Below are 21,985 nucleotides of genomic sequence, written 5' to 3'. Positions count from 1 at the left end.
TCACACAGAAGTTAAATATTTCCAAGCAACACAGTGGGTAAACTGTAGTCCGGAAGAAATAAATGCTCTGGTTTGGAATAACTGTTACCAAGAATGGGCCGATGGGGTGATCTCAGCTGGCACATAAAATAGTCTACTTCTTGTCATGTACTTTATGCACTTCAGTAAACATTTACAATTAAGTGAATGCCACTGTTTTAAAAACCTCAGACCTAATTCTTCCAAGAGCTAAATTATTTTGTTTTATAAGTAGTTTGAATTTAAGCAGAATTTTTTCTGATTCACATCCCTGGCAATGAGTCTCCCTGGATATAGACAAAAATCCATGTTTCTGATTACGTTAGTGATCAGAATACAGATAGTTACAACTGAAGATTTTAATTTCATCACTGATATGAACATTGTTTATCTTTGTTTTGAATTTTAAAATTAACTGAGATTACAATAGTGAAAATGGTTAAGTAAAAGAAAATGGTAAATAGTCAGGAAGGCTTTTACATGATAAAGTCTGTATTGTAAATGTGCTGCAGAAATACATGCAGGACAAATAATCAAAGCAAGAAAGGACAGTTAAGGTTGCTGTTATGTTTTGTTGTACATTCAGACTCTATAAAGCACAATCCTAATGCACTGCATTGCACAGAGTTAGAGTGATTGTCCTCATTTTTCATGCTCCCATGTTTTGCTCCTGTTCAGTATTAATAATTTTATGGTATGGCAAGTTTATGCCTTTACATAAATGGGGAAAGGGGAAAAGAAAAAAAATATACATTTCCATTTGTGCATGTTTAGGAACCAGCCAGAAAGCTGCAGGCCAGCTAGTAGGTGATTTTCTTTTAATGAGTTAGGATATGTGCACAGATATATAACTGTAGGAACCTAAAACCCCCTAAAGATGGTCACTAAAAGACTTCTTTAATACACATTTATACTCTCCTTTAGTGGTACCATGAGGAAGACGACATTAAAAGCTATCAGATATTCAATTATATGATAAAGCAATTTTCATTTTAGCATATTACTGTCATCCTTCTCTCTCAATACTTCTTGCTGGTCTGGTCCTGTTGTCCATGTAAACCCTTTCATTATGGTATCATCTCTTACTTAGACACCTCAAGCTGCCTTTATGGCAACCGTCATGTCTTGGCAGCACCTGGGACTGAGGCGATGAGGTCTCTGTTAGTATCTGACACCTGGTAGGAATGGTGAGGTATTGACACATCTTACTTGCATGTGGCAAAGGGCCATCTGGAAACAAAGGCCTTGAAAATGGTTCAGTTTGCTTGAAATTAAACATAAGAAAAAAAAAAAAGAAAAGAAATCACCATCTGCCATCTGCTAATGCGTCTTTGCTGTACCAAGGCTTCAGAGCAAAGAGTGTGTTCCCATTGACATTAACAGACCTGACGTTGCATCTTTTTTATTTTTCCATCCTGTAATATTGCTTGATGTTTTATGGCTGTGTAATTGTTTATGGTTTTGGACTGCAGTCACTGATGCCACTCTAGTTTCATTCCACCTGTCATTTCCCAGCTGTGCCAGCCATGTAAGTAGAGCTGGGCATTTACCCTTAACAGTCATTCACCCGAGATGGGTGTACTTTGGTTTTGTGCCTTCTTCATGTTTGCTTTGCAAACATTGCAGCAATGAGATTACAAACAAAATTCTTCCCCAAACCAAAAATATTTACCAGGACATGTCAGAAGTGTTGCAAAAACAAGGTGCTGATTCATAAATCAGAAATTAATTACTATGTCATTGCACTCAATAGCAAAACAAATTACATGATAAAAAACAGTGAACAGTGAACAAGTCTGCACAAATAATCTATTAGGAAGGCAACTAAGAAACAGAAAATGGGAAAAACTAAATGCATACAGTGTTTCCTATCATTTGGTTTGCCCAGCTCTGCTTATAAGCAACTGAAAATGTCCCCAAGATCTGTTATGTGTATGATAGATTACAGTACCTAGCATAATATTATTTAGTTGCATGAGGAGTCAAGAGCAGTAATTACCAGCATTTCCATTTCTTCCATTGGCCAAAAAAAATATGGAGTAACTACAGTCTTGGTTGCCACCAATTATATACCCTTGTTGGCAGACCGCAGGCCTAAAATGCTACCTGATGTGTGCTCTAACCACAACAGCTTCCAGTTCTTCTGTAAAACCAGAATGTAAATTGCCTTTCCAGGGGAAGACTTGCTGTTCCATCTGTGGAGCAGAGGCCAAGCATCTGGGGAGAAAGTCCACCTAAGTTTGCTACAAAACCCAATAGAGTTGTTGTGCGTGAAGGCCAAACGGGCAAATTCTCGTGTAAAATAACAGGACGACCTCAGCCTCAAGTAACTTGGTTTAAGGTATGATTTCCCCAAAAATTTGTGTTTTCTTTCTCTTTTGAAATTTTGTGAGTTGAAAGAAGGAAATGCACTTGACACTCAAAATATTCCTGTTGAGAATTTACATATGAGAGAGGTATTTTTCCTCATTTTTTATGCTGAATAAACTCACAAAAGATAATAGTGTTCTTTCTCAGTATAAAATTCTCCTCTATCTGTCTCATTGTTGAAAATATTTGTACCAAAAAAATCATCTGAAAGCACCAAAGAAGATCTAGATTTTCTCCTGGTGTCTTAAAATTTTTGGTGGATGAGGGGAGGAGGAGGGGAAGAAGCCATTAAAAAAAAAAAAAAACAAAAAAAACCAGAAAATAGCTCATAGAACAGGGAAATGCTTCCAAGTCATCATCTGCTTTATTCTAGACTTATCCTTGTCTGTAATACAAGAATGCCAGGGCACATATCTGAAAACAAGCAGCCTCTTGCTGTGGAAGAACTCATTGACATCTCCTTGAGTTGGCAGCTCCACCTGGAGTCTGCTGCTCCTTCCAGCTGCCGTTAGTTCTCTGGGACCTGCTGGCTCTCAGGACAGTCTGCACTGCAGCTGCTCCACAACAGCCTGCTTCCAGTCCCACCAGGCTCGTTCAGGTTTTCCAGCCATGAAGCTCCATGCAAAACAGCATTTGTTATTCAGTTCTCTTTATTCAGGGCTGTGTGGTAAGCAGGAAGCAGGGACTACCAGTCCAGCAGTTTGGATCTACACTTTGGTACTTCTTCATACATTTTTTGCTGGAGGTTATATTTTACATTTTGGTATTGATTGTCAGCTTCTATAATGCGTTAATGCTATAATCTGGCATTCATTCTCTGATTCAAAGGAGAAGTATGTAAAGTTCTTGTTATTAGCAGCCCCATATGTTCTGTTCATATTGATGTCCCTAAAAAACATATTTTAACACTTGCAGGTCTGCATATATTTTTCTGTAAAATACCAGAGTTGTGTTGTTTAGAGGTTCAGTAGTGATACCATTGCTGGCCTGCAGACACCCAGTTCACTCCTTTGAACTTAACCTCAATCCATTGCTTTTAGTTAAATTGGTTTTCTTCACACTTTCATAATATTATTTTAGTATCTATTTTAAACACCACGAAGTTTTTTCTGTAATCCATATACCTTTAAAATGCAAATGTGTAGTTGCTCTTTATCAGAGCTTTATTGGAAGGTTGTTATTATGAATCCTGTCCTTGCATCCCTGTTCATAAGGCATGGATTAACTGGTATTCATGCATGTGCTTTGGCTACCTGTGAACAACTTCAGGCCTACAACTGGTCATGTCAGGACAGTGCTGCAGGGTCCTGCTGAGTGGTGGGTGTTTCAGCTCTGCCTCAGACACTCTTGGAAATGAAATTACCTGACTGCTGGACCACATGGCTACTGCAGGGACAACATATGACCACCTTCCTTACAGCGTGGAAGCTTTATCAACAGTTAAAATGACACTTTTCAGAACTGATGAATAAGCCTTTGTGTAAATGTCTTACTCTGCTTATTGTTTTCTTTCCAATTTTCTTACTTGTTAACTTGCAAAGAACAGAAGCTTCTGTATCATCACTAACCCCCCTGATGTGAACTAGTTTTTAATTCCTTTAGGACCTACAGCACCCAGATAGCAGCAGGTTGATAGAATTCAAGAATTACAGTGTTTATAAACAGTGTAATGTTCCCCAAATATTTACTGACCAAAGCCCTACAAATTGTAGATTTGTTTGCTTTTGTCTCCTAAACTTAGGAGGGGAGAAGCTGTGGTGCCTGATAGCAAGGCACTTGTCCTTAATGGCTGGTGCTGAAGCAGAACCACTTACTTGCTCACAAATGAGTGAGCAAATTGAGTGGTCAATTATTTTGTAGAATGTAAAGGGAAAAATTATCATTCTGATCACCTGCTCTGTATAACAGAGAGCATAGAACTACATGCATTTATTCCTATCTCAAAGCCATATCTTTGGATATAACTCTAGTATGGGGCTGCAAAGGAGCTGTGTTGCAGCAATGCATCTCTTAGTATACCTAGAACTTTCTGCCACCTCCACCTGGCCATGGATGAGGTCCTCTTATGCAGAATCTTTTTGCACTTTCTGAAGTGATACAGTTTAAAAGAGCTATTGAGGGATAGAGAACTACTCTCCAACTTGGAAGCTTTTACTTACAAGCATTTGATTTTTTTATTAAAAGATGTTTGATTTCCTGGAACAAGCATGAAGACAAAACTGGTTTGATCCCACATACAGTGAAAAGAATTTTTTCTAGGAATATGGGTATAATAAATAATGAAAAGCCAAAACTAAACTGAGATGAGTGGATGACAAAAGAGAGGGAAAAAACAGTCTCCTGCAGACATGAATTATAGAATTTTGGACACAGTTTTTTGTTTATACCATATGAGTATTATTCATAGAAGGAATCTGGCTAAAAAGTAGGAGAAAGGCATTTTGACCTGGTGTTTTACCAAACAAATTTTTGCTCCCCTTCTCTTAACAATAGCTATCTCATGATGTCTTGTGACATTTGCAGGGTGATACTCAGTTGCAGCAAAATGAGCGTTTCAACATGTATGAGAAAACAGGCATCCAGTTCCTGGAAATCCAAAATGTTCAGCTTGCTGATTCGGGAATTTACACATGCACAGTGGTGAACAGCGCTGGGAAGGCATCTGTGTCTGCAGAGCTCACCGTGCAAGGTACAGCAAAGAGTTTGCAGGAGAGACAAAAGTGAACCACAGACCTTCCTTTAAAATATTTCTGGTTGTGTTCTCAGTATATCCACAAGAAACATTCACTTTTTCCCCACTGTCTTCCTCTTTCTCTCTTCCTTAAATGATACTGTGGTAGCCTGGAATGTGCTGCAGCTGTAAACATTGCGTTGGTTCAGTGGAAAAAAAGGCTATTGAAGTGCTTTGTAACAACTTTCTTTAAAGCCAAGTTTTCACTTTTACTATGATTTGGACTTTTATATGTTTTGAATATAGATTTTCATTCCAGCAAATGGAAGCCTTTCACTTGTCATTGTAATCAGTAATTAATTTTGTACTTCTTGAATACTAGCACCAGATGCACATTTATACCAACTCTCTTTTGGGAAAAAAAAATTGTTCTATATTTGTAGAACTAGGGAAGTAAAGTAAAGAATCATAACTCTAAACCATAAAGAACAGCTTAATTAGATTAAAATTTAGGCTTCTCAGCTCCCGACCCCACCTATTTCACTGCTTGTAAAGGAAACAAGTGTCTTTGCATAAATAGTTTAGGACGTTCTATTCTATATATGCTTTATCATATACAGTTCATTTTGCAGTTTGATACTTCTTAGGGTGCCCTTTACAATAGCCTCAAAATACAGCCTCCAGCAACCACACTAAGGAGAATTTCTTCAGTCTGGGGGTAAGCAGTCACTGGACTCAGTTAAATAATCCAATCAACAGCTGCTGGCTTCAGCTGCAGTCATAAGATCAGTGGGGTAATTTTTTGTTGCAAGATTTTTAGGTTCACATCAATGCTGGCACTCTGTAAGGTATCAATAGCATAAATAACAAGGGGATTAACATTTGGGATGCTCAGAACCACAATATATGCTCAGAACCTTTATATAACTTAAAGCTGTACTTTTTACCTGTAGGTTCCAATCTGATGAAGGCATTGTAGAGGAAGCTTCTACAGTTTGCCTATTCAACGGAGGTTTTATAGAAAAGGCTGGGTTTTTTCAATGAGTCTTTTTCTAAACATGAAACTCTATCCTTAATTGCTCCCCCTGAAGTGGTGAGCTTTCTGTTCTGTAATGGGTACATCTTCCTGGAGAGATGATGCGGAACTGGGGTCACAAAGTCAGTTGTGGTGTATGTTTGCTTCAGATGCTGACCACATCTCTGAATAATGTGGGCATTCTTTCTTGGATTAGTACAGGTCAGTAAAAAGGGCACTCTTTTGCAACGTCCTTGACTAATTGGATGATTCCACTTACCTAACCACAATATATAATACCTAATTCTTTCATTATCAATTAAATCAGGTCGTCAGGATTGCTGCAAGATGCTAACAGACAGTCAAGAAGCTCAGAATTACTACATTTTCTTTCAAATCCATGCAATCTCACATAGAGATATTTTTGCTGCAATAGCTACATTTTTTCCAAGTTCACAGAGAGGAAGGTAGAGGGGGAGGAGGAAAATAGTTTTTTAATTGACAGGGTTGCATGTTATTGTCTTGTTTGCAACCAGTAGTTATTCAGCTTCCTCTTCTACATTTATCCAATCTGTTTTCAGCTTTATTTTTTATATTTCTGTTACTGTTTATTGACAGGTTTATTGAAGTGAGGTCAATGGGTTATTTCCCTTTCCCACTGCAACTTTTGTTTGCATGTAAATAGATTCTTTTGGTCACTCTGAATGGTATGGCAAGTCCAAGCATTTAGATGTGGATTTTTGCTTGCAAAACACAGTGTAGATCAGGGTATCATCCACCGTATGATTGTGTCTTTTCCCTGAGGCAGAGACTCTGAAAGCAATTTTATGGAGTGCTTATTGATGACTTGAAAAATTCATTATTTTGCAAATTAATTATTACATGTTTTTCTACTGTAGTTTGTAGACAACAGCGTAGGTGCAACTTTGATCTGACCAGGAGAAAACAAGTTTCATCCTGAAGTGTTGATTAGGGGGAAATGGAGAGATGTGGTTGGTATTTGACCTGGAATGGTATTTCTCTCCTCACAACTATTTATTAACTCATGCTGCCCCCAAGAGAAACAAATACTGTCAAGGTTTGGGAAAATGCCTGGAGGATTACATACTGAGAGACTGACTGTGGGCAAATATGTGCTCAGTTTTATCAGTGCAGCTGATGAGGCACCTTGGCAAATCAATATAGCTCAGCCATGCTCCCAGATTTCCTGGTGGTGTTGGAAAGTGAAGAAATGTGATGCATTAGCTTTTGTGTTATTCATGTTAAACATGATAATACTTGCTACACAGCAAATGAGTTGGTGAATGTTCACAGGTGGGCCCATGTTTTGGGAGGTTTTTCTACTGTTAGTTTGGTTTTGTGTTTTAGCCAGAGGACAGGTGCAATTTCACTGAAAGCATGCTCAGGGGTAGCACTGATTGATGGTTTGTCTTTCTCCACTTCTGCAATCTCTATGGAGTTATCATAAGATTTGATGAGCTGCCTCCCAGTTGGAATCTCTTCCTTACTTCTCTCTCCCAACACAGAGCTTTTGAGGCTCACAAAACCTTCAGTTCTCAAGGGACTTGAGAACATGACCCAGAAATGTCTCAGTATGGACCAAGACCTCTTTGTGTTTCCACTCAGCAGCTTGCTGTAGTCCATACCAAGTTCAGTGTGGTGACAGTCAATTGTGATTTCATTGGATTAAAAATGAAGGTTCTTAAGTATATACTTTGCTTAAAATCTTTCAAATGTATGGAATTATGTACAGTATTATATGTATAAGTTACCTGTTTCTTCTTTTCTGTTTGAGGTCCAGATAAGACTGACACATATGCTCAGCCACCATGGTATGTTTTTATGCAGTACTTTCTCAGAATATTTAATTGCAGTGCATTAATTTTGACATTTATTGGATGAGGTTTCCTCAAAAAGTGATAAATATTTTTGGATCAGTCTGTATTTGGAAGTTAGGAAATGTTTACTTGGAATGAGATTCTTTTTTACTGCCAAATTCAGCTGTCCTGGTAGACTCCTATGAAATAGTTGGTGGAACTGGTGGCAAAATTATGAAGTACAGAGTTCTGGTCTGGTCCAGGAAAGCAAAAATTCTGAGAAACTCCACCTAATAAATCCATAGCTGACATTGCTATGTCCATCCAATTTTTTTTTTTAATTTGCCAAAACCCCCTCTCCCTTCTCTAGGCTTTGGTCAAGTTTCCTATCAGTCCTCTTTTAAAATCATTTGAATTATAAGACACCATAATTAGAAATAGTAAATTTGCTGCACAATTTATATTTTCATTTCCCTTGAGGGAACTATTTTATGTGATATTTGAGCTATAATTATACTTGACCTCAATTTATGAAAGCATGAAGTAGTGTTACATCATGGTCATTCAGGGTCTTGTGTAATTGCTCCCTATCTAAAGCAGTGTGTGAAAGTTTAGTATCTGACTCACAAAACCTGTTAGAACTTGAGCAGTGGATCTGTATCCAGAAATTCCTCAGCTGACACAGTGTCTGAGCCCTGACTGCATTTTATGAAGCTTTTCACTCCACTTCTTTTATCCATGCTCATCTGTGTGAAAGAATGTAAAGGCTATTCATTTCACCTTCTTGCTAAGGGCTTGCACATTTATATCAGTGCTGATAATAATTAGTCTTTACGCAGTGTCATATATCTGTAAACTTCTCATTTTTCTTTAGCATTCCATCAAAACCAACCACACGTGCTGTTAAAACTGTTGAAAATTCAGAATTCAAACAGTCAACTAGCAATGGGATTGCTAAAGAGCTGAAATGCAGCAGCACAGAACTCATGGTTGAAACCAAAGACAGGGTGTCAGCAAAGAAAGAGTCCTTTTACTTCACCAGAGAAGCCAAAGAAAGTAAGCAGGGACAGTACCAAGAAGCCAATGCAGTGTCTCCTCAAGAACATAAAGAAGGAAAAAAGGGACCTCCAGTGTTGCAGAAAACTTCAAGCACCATCACTCTTCAAGCTGTCAAACTGCAACCAGAACCAAAGGCAGAACCCCAGGCCACTTCCACGAGACAGGGTGAAGACAGGAAAAGGGCTGTGCAGCTCCTGATGTCAGCTCAACAGACTCCACCTCTGACAAGGCAAGCCAGTCCAAGGAGTAGAGAAGCAGAAAACAGATCTGGAGCCCAGAAGGCTATAACGGAGGAGAAGAGGGAGCCTCTGGGAATTCTCCCTCGGTTTGAGAGCCATCCACAGAGCCTGGAAGCATCAGAAGGCCAGGAGGTTAAATTCAAGAGCAAAGGTAAAGGGATGAAAGTTATCAGAGGCCCTGGGTTTAGTCAGGTTCCCCTTCTGTGTGTGGAAATGGGGAAGCAATTCCTCTTTCTCAGCAAGTTCTCCTCCTAAAGCCTGTTGGAAATAGATGCAGAATCCAATGCTATTTCCACAATACTTGTCTTAATGAAATTTTCAAACCATCCCATACTGCAGTGTCCATCTCCTCTCTCATCTGGGGTTTCCCCAGATATAACCATTGCTGCTCTTTCTAGGAGGTAGTTTTAGGCCCTCCTATGTGAAAGTGCAAGAGACTAAATGGATGGTACACTTTCCAGAACAGTAATTAGTTAGATTGCCCTTGAGCCAAAAAAATTATTGGATAAGGAAATACAATCAGTCACTGCATTTCCCTTGTGGCATCTAATTTTACATCTCATATTTGGTCAACCTGACCTGAGTGCTTCCAAACAGCTGAAATCATAAAGTCAGAATTAAAAGGGAGATTTAGAGTTTGCTCCACAAAATTTGACCAGGTTTTAACCCTCTCAGAACGGTAACAAGAGCTGTGTTTTGCTGAATACGGGGAGTAGATTTGGAACACTTATCTTTTTTTTTTCAATTCCAATTTTAGTAGAAAATAATTTGAAAGCATTTTTCTGCTATTTTTTTCTAAATTGTATTCGCACTTAAAGTGTTCCCACAAATGAGAGAAAAATTGGATTTTATGTCTCTGGAGGCAAAAAAAAAAAAAAATCACACACACAACCATGGTAATTTATTTCATTTCCTGATAGTTCTTGCCCCATGAGTACAGAAGATAATTTATATCAGAAGCTCAGAGAGTAAGGAGGGGCAAAAAAATTCCAAAGATCATGGCACCTTTTGAATAGGTTATTTTTCAGGTACATTAGTACTAAAAACATGAATTGTTTTCTGTCAGAGCATCTCAAACATTTTGCAAGCTTTAACTAATCCATGATCCTGTTAGGCAGGAAATGTAGTCCCTATTGTAGAGAAAGATTACTCAGTTTTTATTGAAGCCAGTGAATGCCTTTTCATTTGGCACTGAACCCAAAGCACAAACTCATAATTATCTGCAAGGGCAAGGTGTCTGCAGGGAGTTACAGTGGAACATCCCTAATGGACTTTAATGAGTAATCCAAGAAACTCTCCTGTGAATCCTCTCTGCAAACAGTGATCAGAGTTGCTTTCACAGGCCCTCCTGCCTGTTGGTACAGCACCACCTAAAGCAGGGACATCAAACTGTCTTCTTTTACAATAGTTCTGTGTATTGTCCATTAAGGTTTCTGTAATTATGTATGTGCGAGTTGTACCTAATTTACAGTAAAGTAAATCATGGAATTACACTTAGGAGAATACCTGTTCATAAAAATCCAAATGCCTGATTGTCTAGTTTCAGGGAAACCAAAACCAGACGTGCAGTGGTTCAAAGAAGGTCGACCTATTAAAGCTGGAGAAGATATTCAAATATATGAAGAAGATGGGATTCATTGCCTATGGTTAAAGAAAGCCTGTTTGAGGGACAGTGGATCTTACAGCTGTACAGCTGTCAACGCCAAAGGCCAGACTTCCACCAGCTGGTTGTTAACTGTCAGGAGTGAGTAGCTCTCGTGAGCCCATCTGCACTTTGAAAACTGTGGCTGGGCTTTTTTAAACTGTCAGAGGGTGGTGACCACATGATTTTTATTTGACTTCTCAATGCAGGTTAATTCAGATTCCTACCCCTGTGAGTAATGTGGTGTGGGACAGCTGGCAAGACAGTTTTTGCATCAGTTTCCCTTCTGACTTATCATTTTTTGTTGTTTGTATAGCTAAAACCATCTTAATGATTGTTTTGTACCAAGGGAGGCCTATTCTTTACTCGGGTTTTCTATTGATGCTTGTATTTAATTCAAGTTGACAAAGATTTTGTTGTTCTGCATTTAATTCTTTTGAAGTTGCTTAGCATTTCTATAGAACACTGAAAATTTGAAATAGAACACTGAAAATTTGAAATGTTTTCAAAGCACATAACAATCCAGTGCAGTAAAGCTAATAAGAAGAAAAGGGAAGGAATGAGAATTGCATTTTGCTAAATTCAAGCACACGTCCCAGTGACAAATTATTTTCAGCTTGAAGGCACTGTCTTACTACTCTTACTAGGTTGAAAAATTTGTTGGCCTCTAGCAATTCTTGTCCTCAGTTCTAATGTTTACACCTGGTTTTAGGTTTTGTCCTGTATCCATGATCATGTTTATGCAGCATTTTGCTGTACCTGAAGTTAAACTAGAATACCCAAGATATTCTCTTTCTGTCTCATGAGAGACCTATAAACTGCATCCTTAAGTCTCCCTGTTTCTCACTGCCAGCCAGGGGAGATCTGGGAGAGGGACTGGGAGAAGACAGACAAGAGGAGAGAGGAATTATCTTTCCTGTTCCTTGTGCTGAGCTCTCTGGTAATATGCTGCATACACTTAGAGTGATTGGCTGCAAATGGTGGATTCTGGCACAGAAAGCCACCACCTAAGACAGAGCTTGAGGGCTGACAATGCCTGCCTTGTGGATAATAGAAAAACCCCGTTTTTTATACCAGTCCACTGCTCAAAATCATTAAAACATATCACCGTGGTTAGCCCAGCCATGTCACCTAAGCACACCTAGAAAAAGTCGCTAAGTGCTAAAGCTGATTAAAGGAACTGTTTTCATTTTGGTTTTAAAGGGCCTAAAGTTGAAGAGGTTGCTCCATGCTTTTCCAGTGTCTTGAAAGGCTGCACTGTGAGTGAAGGACAAGACTTCGTGCTGCAGTGCTGCGTGGGAGGGGTCCCTGTGCCTCACATCACGTGGCTTCTCAATGGTAAGGAATCCCCTGCTCTGCAACACCTGACACCCGTAGACTCTGAATACTGCACAAAGCGCTCTAAATCACCCCAATACAACCCCCCGGGGCACCTGAAGAAAATTTACTTACGCTCACATCACGCGCACCAAGAGTGGTTGGGGAAGGTTCTGCGTTGCCGCAGTTCCGCGGTGTGCCCAGCAGGGAGCGCTGGGGACCAGGACCCGGCCGTGCCCAGGTGGGTTTTACCTGGGCTGTGTCACACGGTCCCTCACCGGCTGTGACACGTCTGTGCTGTGCTGGTGACCAGGCTGTGCCCAGGTGGGTTTTACCTGGGCTGTGTCACACTGTTCCTCGCAGGCTGTGACACGTCTGTGCTGTGCTGGTGACCAGGCTGTGCCCAGGTGAGTTACCTGGGCTGTGTCACACGGTCCCTCACCGGCTGTGACACGTCTGTGCTGTGCTGGTGACCAGGCTGTGCCCGGTGAGTGTCCTGGGCTGTGTCAAACAGCCCCTCACCATGTGTGACAAATCTGTGGTGCTGCTGCCCTGTGCTGAATCCTGTGCTGCCCCCACACTTTTGGCACGAGCTTCTCCTCTGAGCATAACAGGTTGGCATTGTGATCCTGCAGGGATAATAAGTTCTAAACAAAATAAATGCAGTATATCCCTCTCTACAGTAGGAAGGAAACCAATGCCTGATTCCAGCCTTCCATCCGCTGGGCAGGTTATAGTATTAGCAGCTATGTTCCCAAGATCTTGAAACCATGGCTCTTCTGGTTACTCCTCTGCTAGAAATATGTTCCTTGAGATTCTAATGTTTGCCTAAAGCTGAATAAAAAAAGAAATTGAAAAGCAAAATATGTTTTACTTTTATCAGACTGTATAATCTCCTACCCTGCCCTCATTACGTAACTGAGGAGTCAAGTTTCCTTAACTTTCTCTTAATACCAGAGCTAGGCCCAAAAATCAGCATTTTGGTTAGATTTCAAATGATTTCAGAAATCCAGGCACTACATGCTTTGGCTAAGGGCTCTTTCCATTTAAAGCCATGTCTATTAAACACTAGACAAATTTATGCAGCTTAACCCTTGATTACCTCTTTTACTCCTGAAGTGCAATTGATTTTTTTGCAGACTCTCTCAGGCTATCTATCTGTGTGTGTGTGATTATTAACAAAGAATAGCATTCTTTGCCATAAAGATGTTTCTTCCAGGATTATTTTAAAATTAATTATTTGCACATGATCTCTGTTTTTCTTTAGTCATTCAGAGTAAGCGGGATAACTGAAAAAGGTGGCAGGGCAAATGAACCATGACCTTGAGATTGGTATGTTCCCACAGCATGGTCTGTTCACCTTCCCAATAACCCCGTGTCTAGAATAGAAAGGCCAATGCTTTATTTACAACATAAAACATGTGAGTAAAGGTTCTGACACTCTCCCATTGGACAAAATTTGTTTCTCTGTCTGAAGGCTACTCTGAAGTTCCTCCTTTGCAGATGTGAGTAGAATCATTGCTGGGCTCTGCAAGAATTGTCTTGCAGCTCAGGGTCAGTCATTTCATCTTTATAAAAGAGTATCCTTGGTCATAAAGTGTTCCCTTAGTCATTGAATGATCTACTTATGCTCAGTTATCTTCACACAGAGATCATCCTCCTGTCTCAGGTGACTGACTTTGGGTTGATTTTCAAATGACTTACAGTTTATCAGGCACAGAAACAGCCTCCATTTATGTAACCATGTTCTGCTGTGCTAACTAGAAGACTGTTGTCTCCTGAAAAATACAGCTTAGAGATAAATAAGCAACGTGTTTCTGTGATGCACTGTGCCCCCCTGCCTTTTTTCAGGATGTTTGTTCTACGCTGACCTTTCTTCTCACTGATCTCATATAAGTCTGCCCCTGTTCAGGTACGACCATGTTTATATTGCATCCGAGCTTCTGACTGCAGGTGGATCAATGCTATGAGGAGGAAAATACAGGTGGATTTTTGTTGTAGTTAGTTGGATTTCAAACCATCAGGGTTCTGTAAAAAGTCAGTGTATTAACTCTGCTCTTAAATCAAAAGGCAGTCATGAGTCTCAGTAACAGAAACTATCATAATAATGAAAATCAGGGACATCATATATTATTCTAAAGACACAAGCACACAACTTTCATTCCAGACTCCTAAAACATATCACTATAGTTTAATGCTTTTCTGTCTTGCAACTGATTGTGAGAAATAACTGTTTATATACTATTTTGATACAAACTTGAATGGATTATAAACAGTTGTTTAATGTTGATAATTCCATGTACACTCCTAGGATCACTATTTTACTTAAGGATCAAATTGGCTATTTTGATATCCATTTGAATGCAAACATTTCCTTCCTGTCTACCAGCTAGCTGTATACTACAAATTTCTCATATTTATATCCATGATCAAATAAAGGAGTAAGTTGTATGTCTGGTCCTGAAATATTATTCCAAGCAGACATAACAGTGGCTTTTTGGTGGAGTCTTTCGTCAACTGACCATATGAAGAAAACAGTATATTCACAGTATATAATTTGAGGCAGGCAGACAAATTTTGTTTTTAAAAAAGATGTGTTAGCATCTGTGGTCCATATTTGGAATATAAAGCTTTTTATATTCACAATTCACTATTGGCTGCGACAGAGGAAAAAGCAGTCTGCTGAGAGCAACCACACTGCTGTTCAAAACACAGCACTTTTGCAGAACTCCACAGAAATAAAAAAATCTTAAGGGACAGGATGGTAAAGTTCACTAGAAAATATCAAATGCAAATTATCTCCCAAGCATAACAGCGATCACAGGCCAGAATTAATTTTTAAGCAGAATTGTGAGGAAAGGATGTATACCTCGGTGAAATGAATGTAAAGGCCAAGTTATCATATCAGAAGAAACACAAACAGAAGGCTGCTTTGAGAAACAAATAGGAGAAAAAAAAAAGGAAATAAGAAAGCAGAACAGTCTCCCTTCCAGGCTGGCCATCCCTTGATACTGAACAGCCTTCATGGTGTCCAGTCTGCCTTCCTGCAATCTCCAAGGAATCCAAACCACCAGAGAACTAAAAACCTTGCAATAACTTCTTGTACAAGTAGAAGTACTACTTTAGATACCAATAATTTTTACCAGCTGTGACTACATACGAGTTCAAACATTTTCCAAGCATTATGCAGAGTGACCTCTCTTTAAGGTCAGCCGAGACAAAAAGTATATGGTGTGTGCTCTGCATTGTCTGTAATTACATCTCAGAATCTGTGAGGATGAGTACTTTTTCCATATTCATAGACTGCACAAATAAGTGTACCTGACTGAACTATGAATTTTATTAGAGCTCTTACTCTTCTCTGCAACTCTACCATTAAAGCTTTTCTACAACTTTTTCAAGATGGTTCTTTTGCCCTATTGCTCTCACTCTACCTTTATTTTAAGTTTCTTTCTGAATTTTTCCTGATTTACTGGCAAATTCCCTGAAAGTAAACTTCTTATGTTTTAGTTCTGGCCTCACCAAAGCCTTATAAATAACTTTTTACATTTGCTCTCTTGACAATACTTCAATGTGTCACTCCAACTTACTTCATCTTCTTTAAGTACTTTACAGGTAACTTCTTTTTCAATTGCATAAATAAGGAGTGTATTACTATTTTAAGTATCTTTCTATTCATATTGCTTTCTGAGGTGTTTTTTTTCTCACAGACTTGAATTGAACCTCTTTCTTCTGAATTTAAGAACAATATGACCATGACTTTAGCATAACAATTCTCTGAGTAGTGTTTGGTTTTAGGATAGCTTTGTGATTTGTCCAGAAAACTTTTAATAAATGGGCCAGGGGAAAATTTCCTTTCTTCAGGCATAACATGCCAGTAGAAAGGTATTTTTTGTTATTGTTCCTGCTGCCAAGCTGTCGTGGAGATTTGACTGTTCTGCCTCTGGAGAAGGGAACATTTCACTACTGGGAGTATTGTTTTTATTACACCAAAATATAAGTACTATGGATGTAACTTAGAATCTTGCTGCAGGTTATTCCTAAGGGCTTATATGCTTGTGTTTCTTTTCCGGGGCCTAATGAAAAGGCTGATCTGTAAGTGAATTCACTATTTTGTGAATACTGCTGAAAAATAGCCACAGTGTTGTTGGGAGCTGGAGTGAGAAAGAGCCCTGACAAGATCTGAGGACATCGTGAAGGAGTCCACATTTTATTTTTCCACACAGAACACTTACCCTTATTCATTTGCTTACTTACAACAGAAATAAAAAGGCATTTTTCTGGTTTTGATGGTGCAGCTTTTATCTCAAATGCATTTCTGATGTGGCATCATTGCATCATTTGGCCCCACTAATAGTTTGAATGTCAGAATCCCAGACAGGATAGATATTCCATAGTTGGACCAGGAAGGCAGTCCAGTGCCCAGTGTCCTCTTACAGAAGACTTTGTGTGTTTGGGCTTTAGCTCTACATCTACATATTTGAGCACAGTGCTATTTCCACATGCAAAAACTATGTGGTTCAACATAATAGTTACAACAGTCTGTGTGTAAACTGAGTGAAAAGGAGCTCAAGGGAACCAGTAATAGGAATATGTGACCTGTGACAAAGGTGGAGAGTTTATTCTAAAATTGGAGTTTTCTGGGTAGTTGATTGAATATTCACGCCAATTATTAATGCAATAGAAAATTTGCTAACTTAACAAACAGATGGCTTATAAATAAAGGAACAAAAAAACCCAACTTTTTATGCAGATAGATAGTGCACAGACAATGCCTGCCTTCTGCGTTTGCCAGTGTTGAAAATCAGAGATGAGAGAAAAATCTGTCACATCACTTAATTTATCCTCATAGTACAGAACTGCTTCTTACAAACCCCAGAGCCTTGTCCTATTTTGAAATTATTTTGGCAATGAAATCAATATTGATCTTTCCTTTTGACCATCAACTCCCAAATGACAGATGTCTTTGATTCAGTCCTGCACAATTTCTCTGTTTCATCCTCTTCTCTTAGATGACTTTAATTTCTTTTTCCAGCATGATGTTTATGCACAGGTATCAGGCCCTCTTAAGCATTGCATACACTGGGAAAGCAACCAAAGATGAGTCAGTAGTGGAAACTATTTAATATTGGGGAAACAGATTGCAGAAGCATTTCAGAAAGCAAGGCTAAGATTGATGACAGTTCCTGAGACAATAGCAAGGCAACTTTAAACCACCTACACTAATATTTAAACACATTCCAAAGCAATTTAAGGAACCAGTTTCTTAAAATGAACTTCTTTAATAGTCACATCACCACAGATCAGACCACACCTGTCTGTTACTGGACTAACACTGTAGTGCAGATTGACTTCTTCTGTAAATCTTGCTGTCTCTCTTGGAATGTCTTCCACTACAGAAGACCTTGTGGAGGACTTCAAGTGGTCCTCCATGCCCAACAGATCTTGCACATCTAGTTTTATCTGCATTTTACCTAGTTCCAGGCAAAATACATGATGGAAATAATGTCTGAAGCAAACACACAAGACAGTTCCTGTCTTATCCAGCTGAAAGAGAATCTGTCCAAAATGCAAAGATAAACCTTTCCCCTCTTGCTGCTACTCAAGGTAGCACTCAGTGAATCTAATGGTGAGCTTTGTCTGACAACCATAAAGCACTTTGTGCTTGGGATGCTGCTGGTTGTAGTCACTAGAGTGCAGTGGCTGTGCACCAGAGAGAGGGATTTGGCTCTGTACTTTAATGTACTGGCTGGTGTTAGGCATCCAGATTTCACTGAAAACTAGATGTGCTTTTGAAACTTGTGGCTGTGTTAAGTCAATTCTCTTCCTTTCTGTCTGCAGATCAGCCAATTCAGTATGCCCATTCCACTTTTGAAGATGGAGTTGCAAAATTGACTGTCCAAGATGCCCTACCAGAAGATGATGGCATTTATACCTGTCTGGCTGAAAACAACAAAGGACAGGCATCTTGCAGTGCTCAGGTCACAGTCAAAGGTGAATATCTCAACCTATTGTAATTACTAAAATCATATAAACTAATATTTTTTAACCAAAATAATCTTGGACCCTTAAAAGAGGTGGTTGTAAGTGGATTCCATATTTTTTCTAAGCTTCTGTCAGCTGGGTACTTTTTCTGCCCCTTGGAGGTATGTGCAACTTAAATGCTTAAGGACTGTGTAGTGTAAAATAATATGCATGTTTCAGAAAAAGGTGTTAATGCTCTGACCTTACCAAGGGCTTAGTGCACAGAGAGCAGTGAGGCTGTTCTGGGAGAGGTGTACCAGTGCTGAATTGACATAGTTCATTTGTCTGCAAAAGCCATAATTCTGCACTAGGATCTGAACAAACACAGTCTAAAAGATCAGAGTTCATAGTGAAGAAAAGAGATGACAGAATTCCATTGATAAATTCAACAGTGAGGTAGTATTCATCCGTATTATGGTCTTTATTCTTTCAATCTCCCCTGGCATCAGTTTATACAGGTGTTTTGTTTTACGGCCTGGAGATGATCATCTCCCTCTCTCTTCAATCCCCCTCCCTCAGACTCCTCCTCCCTCTGCAATCAAGTCTGTGTTTGGTATTTGTCACCTGTAAATGATATTTTTCCCAATTTATATAGTTGGTCACTGCCTGTCCAACAGGCTGTGAGGGGCAGCTGCCAAGGGAGCTATTCCTTTTGTCTATGACTAAATAATACCTGCCCTAAATTTGTACATGCAGTTTGATGGGAAATGTACCCTGATCCCTGGGATCTCAAGATTTGTCTTTGTTTTGCAGTGTTCTGGGATGTTTGTCTATAGCACTTCAGTGCTATGCCTGCCCCTACTCTGTCTGTATGAATTCACATAAAAGCCTAAAATGAAAACAAATTCTGGTAAACCTGTGAGTTAATTTCTTGATTACTAGACTGGAAATGCAGTTGTTCCCTCCCTGCCCTCCTACCCCTGAAAGAAAGTACTAAGTAGGAAAACACTGATTTAAAATAAGCCTGAAACTAATCTGTTCTCAAAGCTATCACTTATAATTTCTCTGAAGCATTTCATCTGCATTGGCTAAGGGCTGGTCAAGAGACCCCCACCTTGAGGGAGCTGTCTTTGACATGGGACCTGCTGATCCTTCACTGGGACTCAGAAACCCAAAAGACAGCCCCTCTCTTACTCTTGCTAACCATTGCTGAGTTATTTTAGGGTTGACATACAATGCTAACGTGGGAGCAGCAGTGACCTAGACTTTCCCTGGGCTTGTGTACTCTGCTGGGCTATTTCAGGCCACGTAGTCACTGTTGCACTGTGTGGGATTCCTCCTGTTCTTTAGCTTGTCTGGGGCTAGAAAGCTGCATTGCCACCATTATGGGGAGTTAGTTCCTCTCTTCTGCGTCCCATTCTGTTTTCTGGGAGTCATGGAATAGCAGAGTGAGAGGAACAAGAGCAGAATTAAGAACATGCATGATAGGCTGTAAACCCACGTGTTCAACATTTTTACAGTTTTAGCTGTCCCCTCTGCTTCGTCCCTAAAATTCATTATGTCCCTGTTGCCATGAGGATTACAGTAACCCTCCCCAAGACTCAGATCAATGTGGATTTGTCTGCCAAAAATAGTACAAAATTTAAAATCGTGGTCTCCAAATCTCTTATCTGTTCATGTATTTTTTTTCCATCAGAACCTCTAGCAAAAGCTTATTGGCATTAGAGTTCTCTGAGTCTCTGAATGCTGCCACTAAGGCTTCTCTAAATGCTCAGCTGTTGCAAGCAGATTACAGCAAAAAATCGTTGTACATGCAGAAAGGGAGAAAACCTCAAAAATCGTCTCCTGACCGGACACTGATTTTTGGAATGAAGTCTGTAAAACTGTTTCTGAATTGTAACCCATCTTTCTCCAGTTCATTTTTGTCTCCAAGATGATTTAAGGATTTCATGCAGTGCTCAGTTTGTTAATTCATTGTTAGAGAAATATTTCCCTTTTGTATGTGGCAAGTAATTTTTATTTAATATGAGAAGGAATGGATATTCTTGGCTTATCATCAGTGTCCAACTAGTGTCAGAATCCAACTCTTCCTTAACTTGCTACTGTGGTCCTTGGACACATCTCTGAGTCCGTCTGGGTCTACATTTCAGTTCATATTGCCATTTTTGGCTTTGCTATTGTACTGTAAGGATCTCATGAAGGAACATTGTGCTGCGATCACTGGGGAGACTTTACCTGGAGTGAATAGTCTGCCTTAACAATAAAACTCAATTTTATTTTTCTAAATTAAATTCAGCTCACAGATAACTCAGAAAACTCAGCAGTAAGGATAGGCAGTGGCAAACTGTTCAATCCCTGTCTGAATTATATTATGGGATGGTGCTTAAACCTGCTGGTAGGTTCCAGGTGTTATCTAGCCACATATTATGATTTCTGATCAACTTCTGTGTGTTCTTTGCCCTTTGGAATGTCTGTTGTTTTGTTTTTGTCAAAGGAAATTTTCTTTTGTGGGGTTAATGTAGAAAACATTTTAAAGGCCCTTTGCCCTATAAAGGGCTACTGCTCCAAGTCCTGTCAAATACAAAGGTGGGATTTTTTCCAGTACTTTGCAGTGGGCCCTGGATAATTAGCTAGGCTTATTGTGGCATAGCATTCCTTCTAAGTCATCAGTCTCAGATTCATTTATGGTTGTCTTTTGCTTCCTTATTATTAAGAAGGATAAATTCTGTCCAGCACTGACAGCCTCAGTATTATTCCTTGGGTTTGTATGAAAAACACTGAAGGTACTTAGCTATTTGTAGGAGGCTTTTGGCACTGTGTTGAAAAGTCCCACACTTCATATGGATGGGGCGTAAGAAATGCCGTGGTCTTAAAAAATTCAAACTAATCAGTCTTATGCTTATTTAAACTGAGAAATTAGCATCAGATCACTTAAGTAAGATGACACTTCCTTAAGTAAGTGATCTAAAGGCCGAGTAAATTGGGGTAGATCCATTAGGTAGTCTGTGGAGAAACTAAGTTAATCAAGGTGAAGCTAATTTTGGCCTTGTAAAAGACTAAGTAGACTAAATTGAATCCTGACATCCGTCTTCCCTGTGTCAGTGGTTTCTTGCAGCTGAAATACAGGGAGACATGAACTACAGAGATTGAGCAGTACTTCTTTGAAAACCTGCCTAACAAATGTCTTCAATGTGAGAATTTTTTCTAACTGAACCGTGAGTCGGGTGCATTGGGTAATGCCAGATTAATTGGTCTAATGCAGGAAAACCTGACAGGTGATAAACATGGTCCAGGTTACTCAAATGTTCAATTATAGACATTCCTGGTGCCATTTGCTACTCTGAGAATGTTAGATTTTTTTTTCCTTTACACCTTTGCATTGTTTTGTATACAAGGGAAAATCAATATTTGGGAGACTTTGGGGCTGATGCACAAATTTTCTTTAAAGTTTTTAAAAAACGTGCATGACTGAGTTGTTTCTGTTATTGTATGTGCAAGTTATTGTATTTGAATTGGTGTTCACATCTCATATTACAATTTTCATGTTGTTCTATGTTATGAAAATAAGTATACAAGCCATTTTTTAAATTCACCAGGCATCCCATTTAAAAACAATCAAACAAACCACTTCCTTAAAAAGGGATGTGCAGGGTACATTCAGGTCACCTGAAATATATGGTGATTATATGCTGATGGAGATTGCAGATACTGAAGTTGAATATTAATATTAATCAGCTTTTTATCAGGGTGGTTGAACGTTTTAATGAGTTTTTTATGAATAGGAAACTGAGGTGAGGAGAATTGAATTGACTTTGGATGTACCTGTGTAGTAAGTTGGTGTTCATGCTTCGCTGATCCTGAGACAATCAGAGT

At 39.2% G+C, this 21,985-nt stretch overlaps 1 protein-coding gene across 4 annotated transcripts in view; it reads left to right on the top strand.

The window, feature by feature from the left end:
* The window catches only part of MYLK (myosin light chain kinase), a 200,060-nt gene that overhangs the window by 80,803 nt on the left and 97,272 nt on the right, over positions 1-21,985 (top strand). For 3 of the 4 annotated variants that reach the window (XM_064661433.1, XM_064661436.1, XM_064661437.1), the window contains 7 exons: positions 2,194-2,359; positions 4,912-5,077; positions 7,870-7,906; positions 8,766-9,340; positions 10,730-10,933; positions 12,035-12,169; positions 17,990-18,142. In XM_064661433.1, the coding sequence (XP_064517503.1) occupies positions 2,194-2,359; positions 4,912-5,077; positions 7,870-7,906; positions 8,766-9,340; positions 10,730-10,933; positions 12,035-12,169; positions 17,990-18,142 (1,436 nt within the window). The remainder of the gene's footprint in view (positions 1-2,193; positions 2,360-4,911; positions 5,078-7,869; positions 7,907-8,765; positions 9,341-10,729; positions 10,934-12,034; positions 12,170-17,989; positions 18,143-21,985) is intronic. The other variant, XM_064661434.1, reaches the window with a different exon arrangement.

The sequence above is a fragment of the Pseudopipra pipra genome, chromosome 7 (genome assembly GCF_036250125.1).
Source record: "Pseudopipra pipra isolate bDixPip1 chromosome 7, bDixPip1.hap1, whole genome shotgun sequence".
Classification (NCBI taxonomy): domain Eukaryota; kingdom Metazoa; phylum Chordata; class Aves; order Passeriformes; family Pipridae; genus Pseudopipra; species Pseudopipra pipra.
The sequence above is the reverse complement of the archived record's forward strand: the minus strand, read 5'-3'. Positions and strand labels throughout refer to the sequence as shown.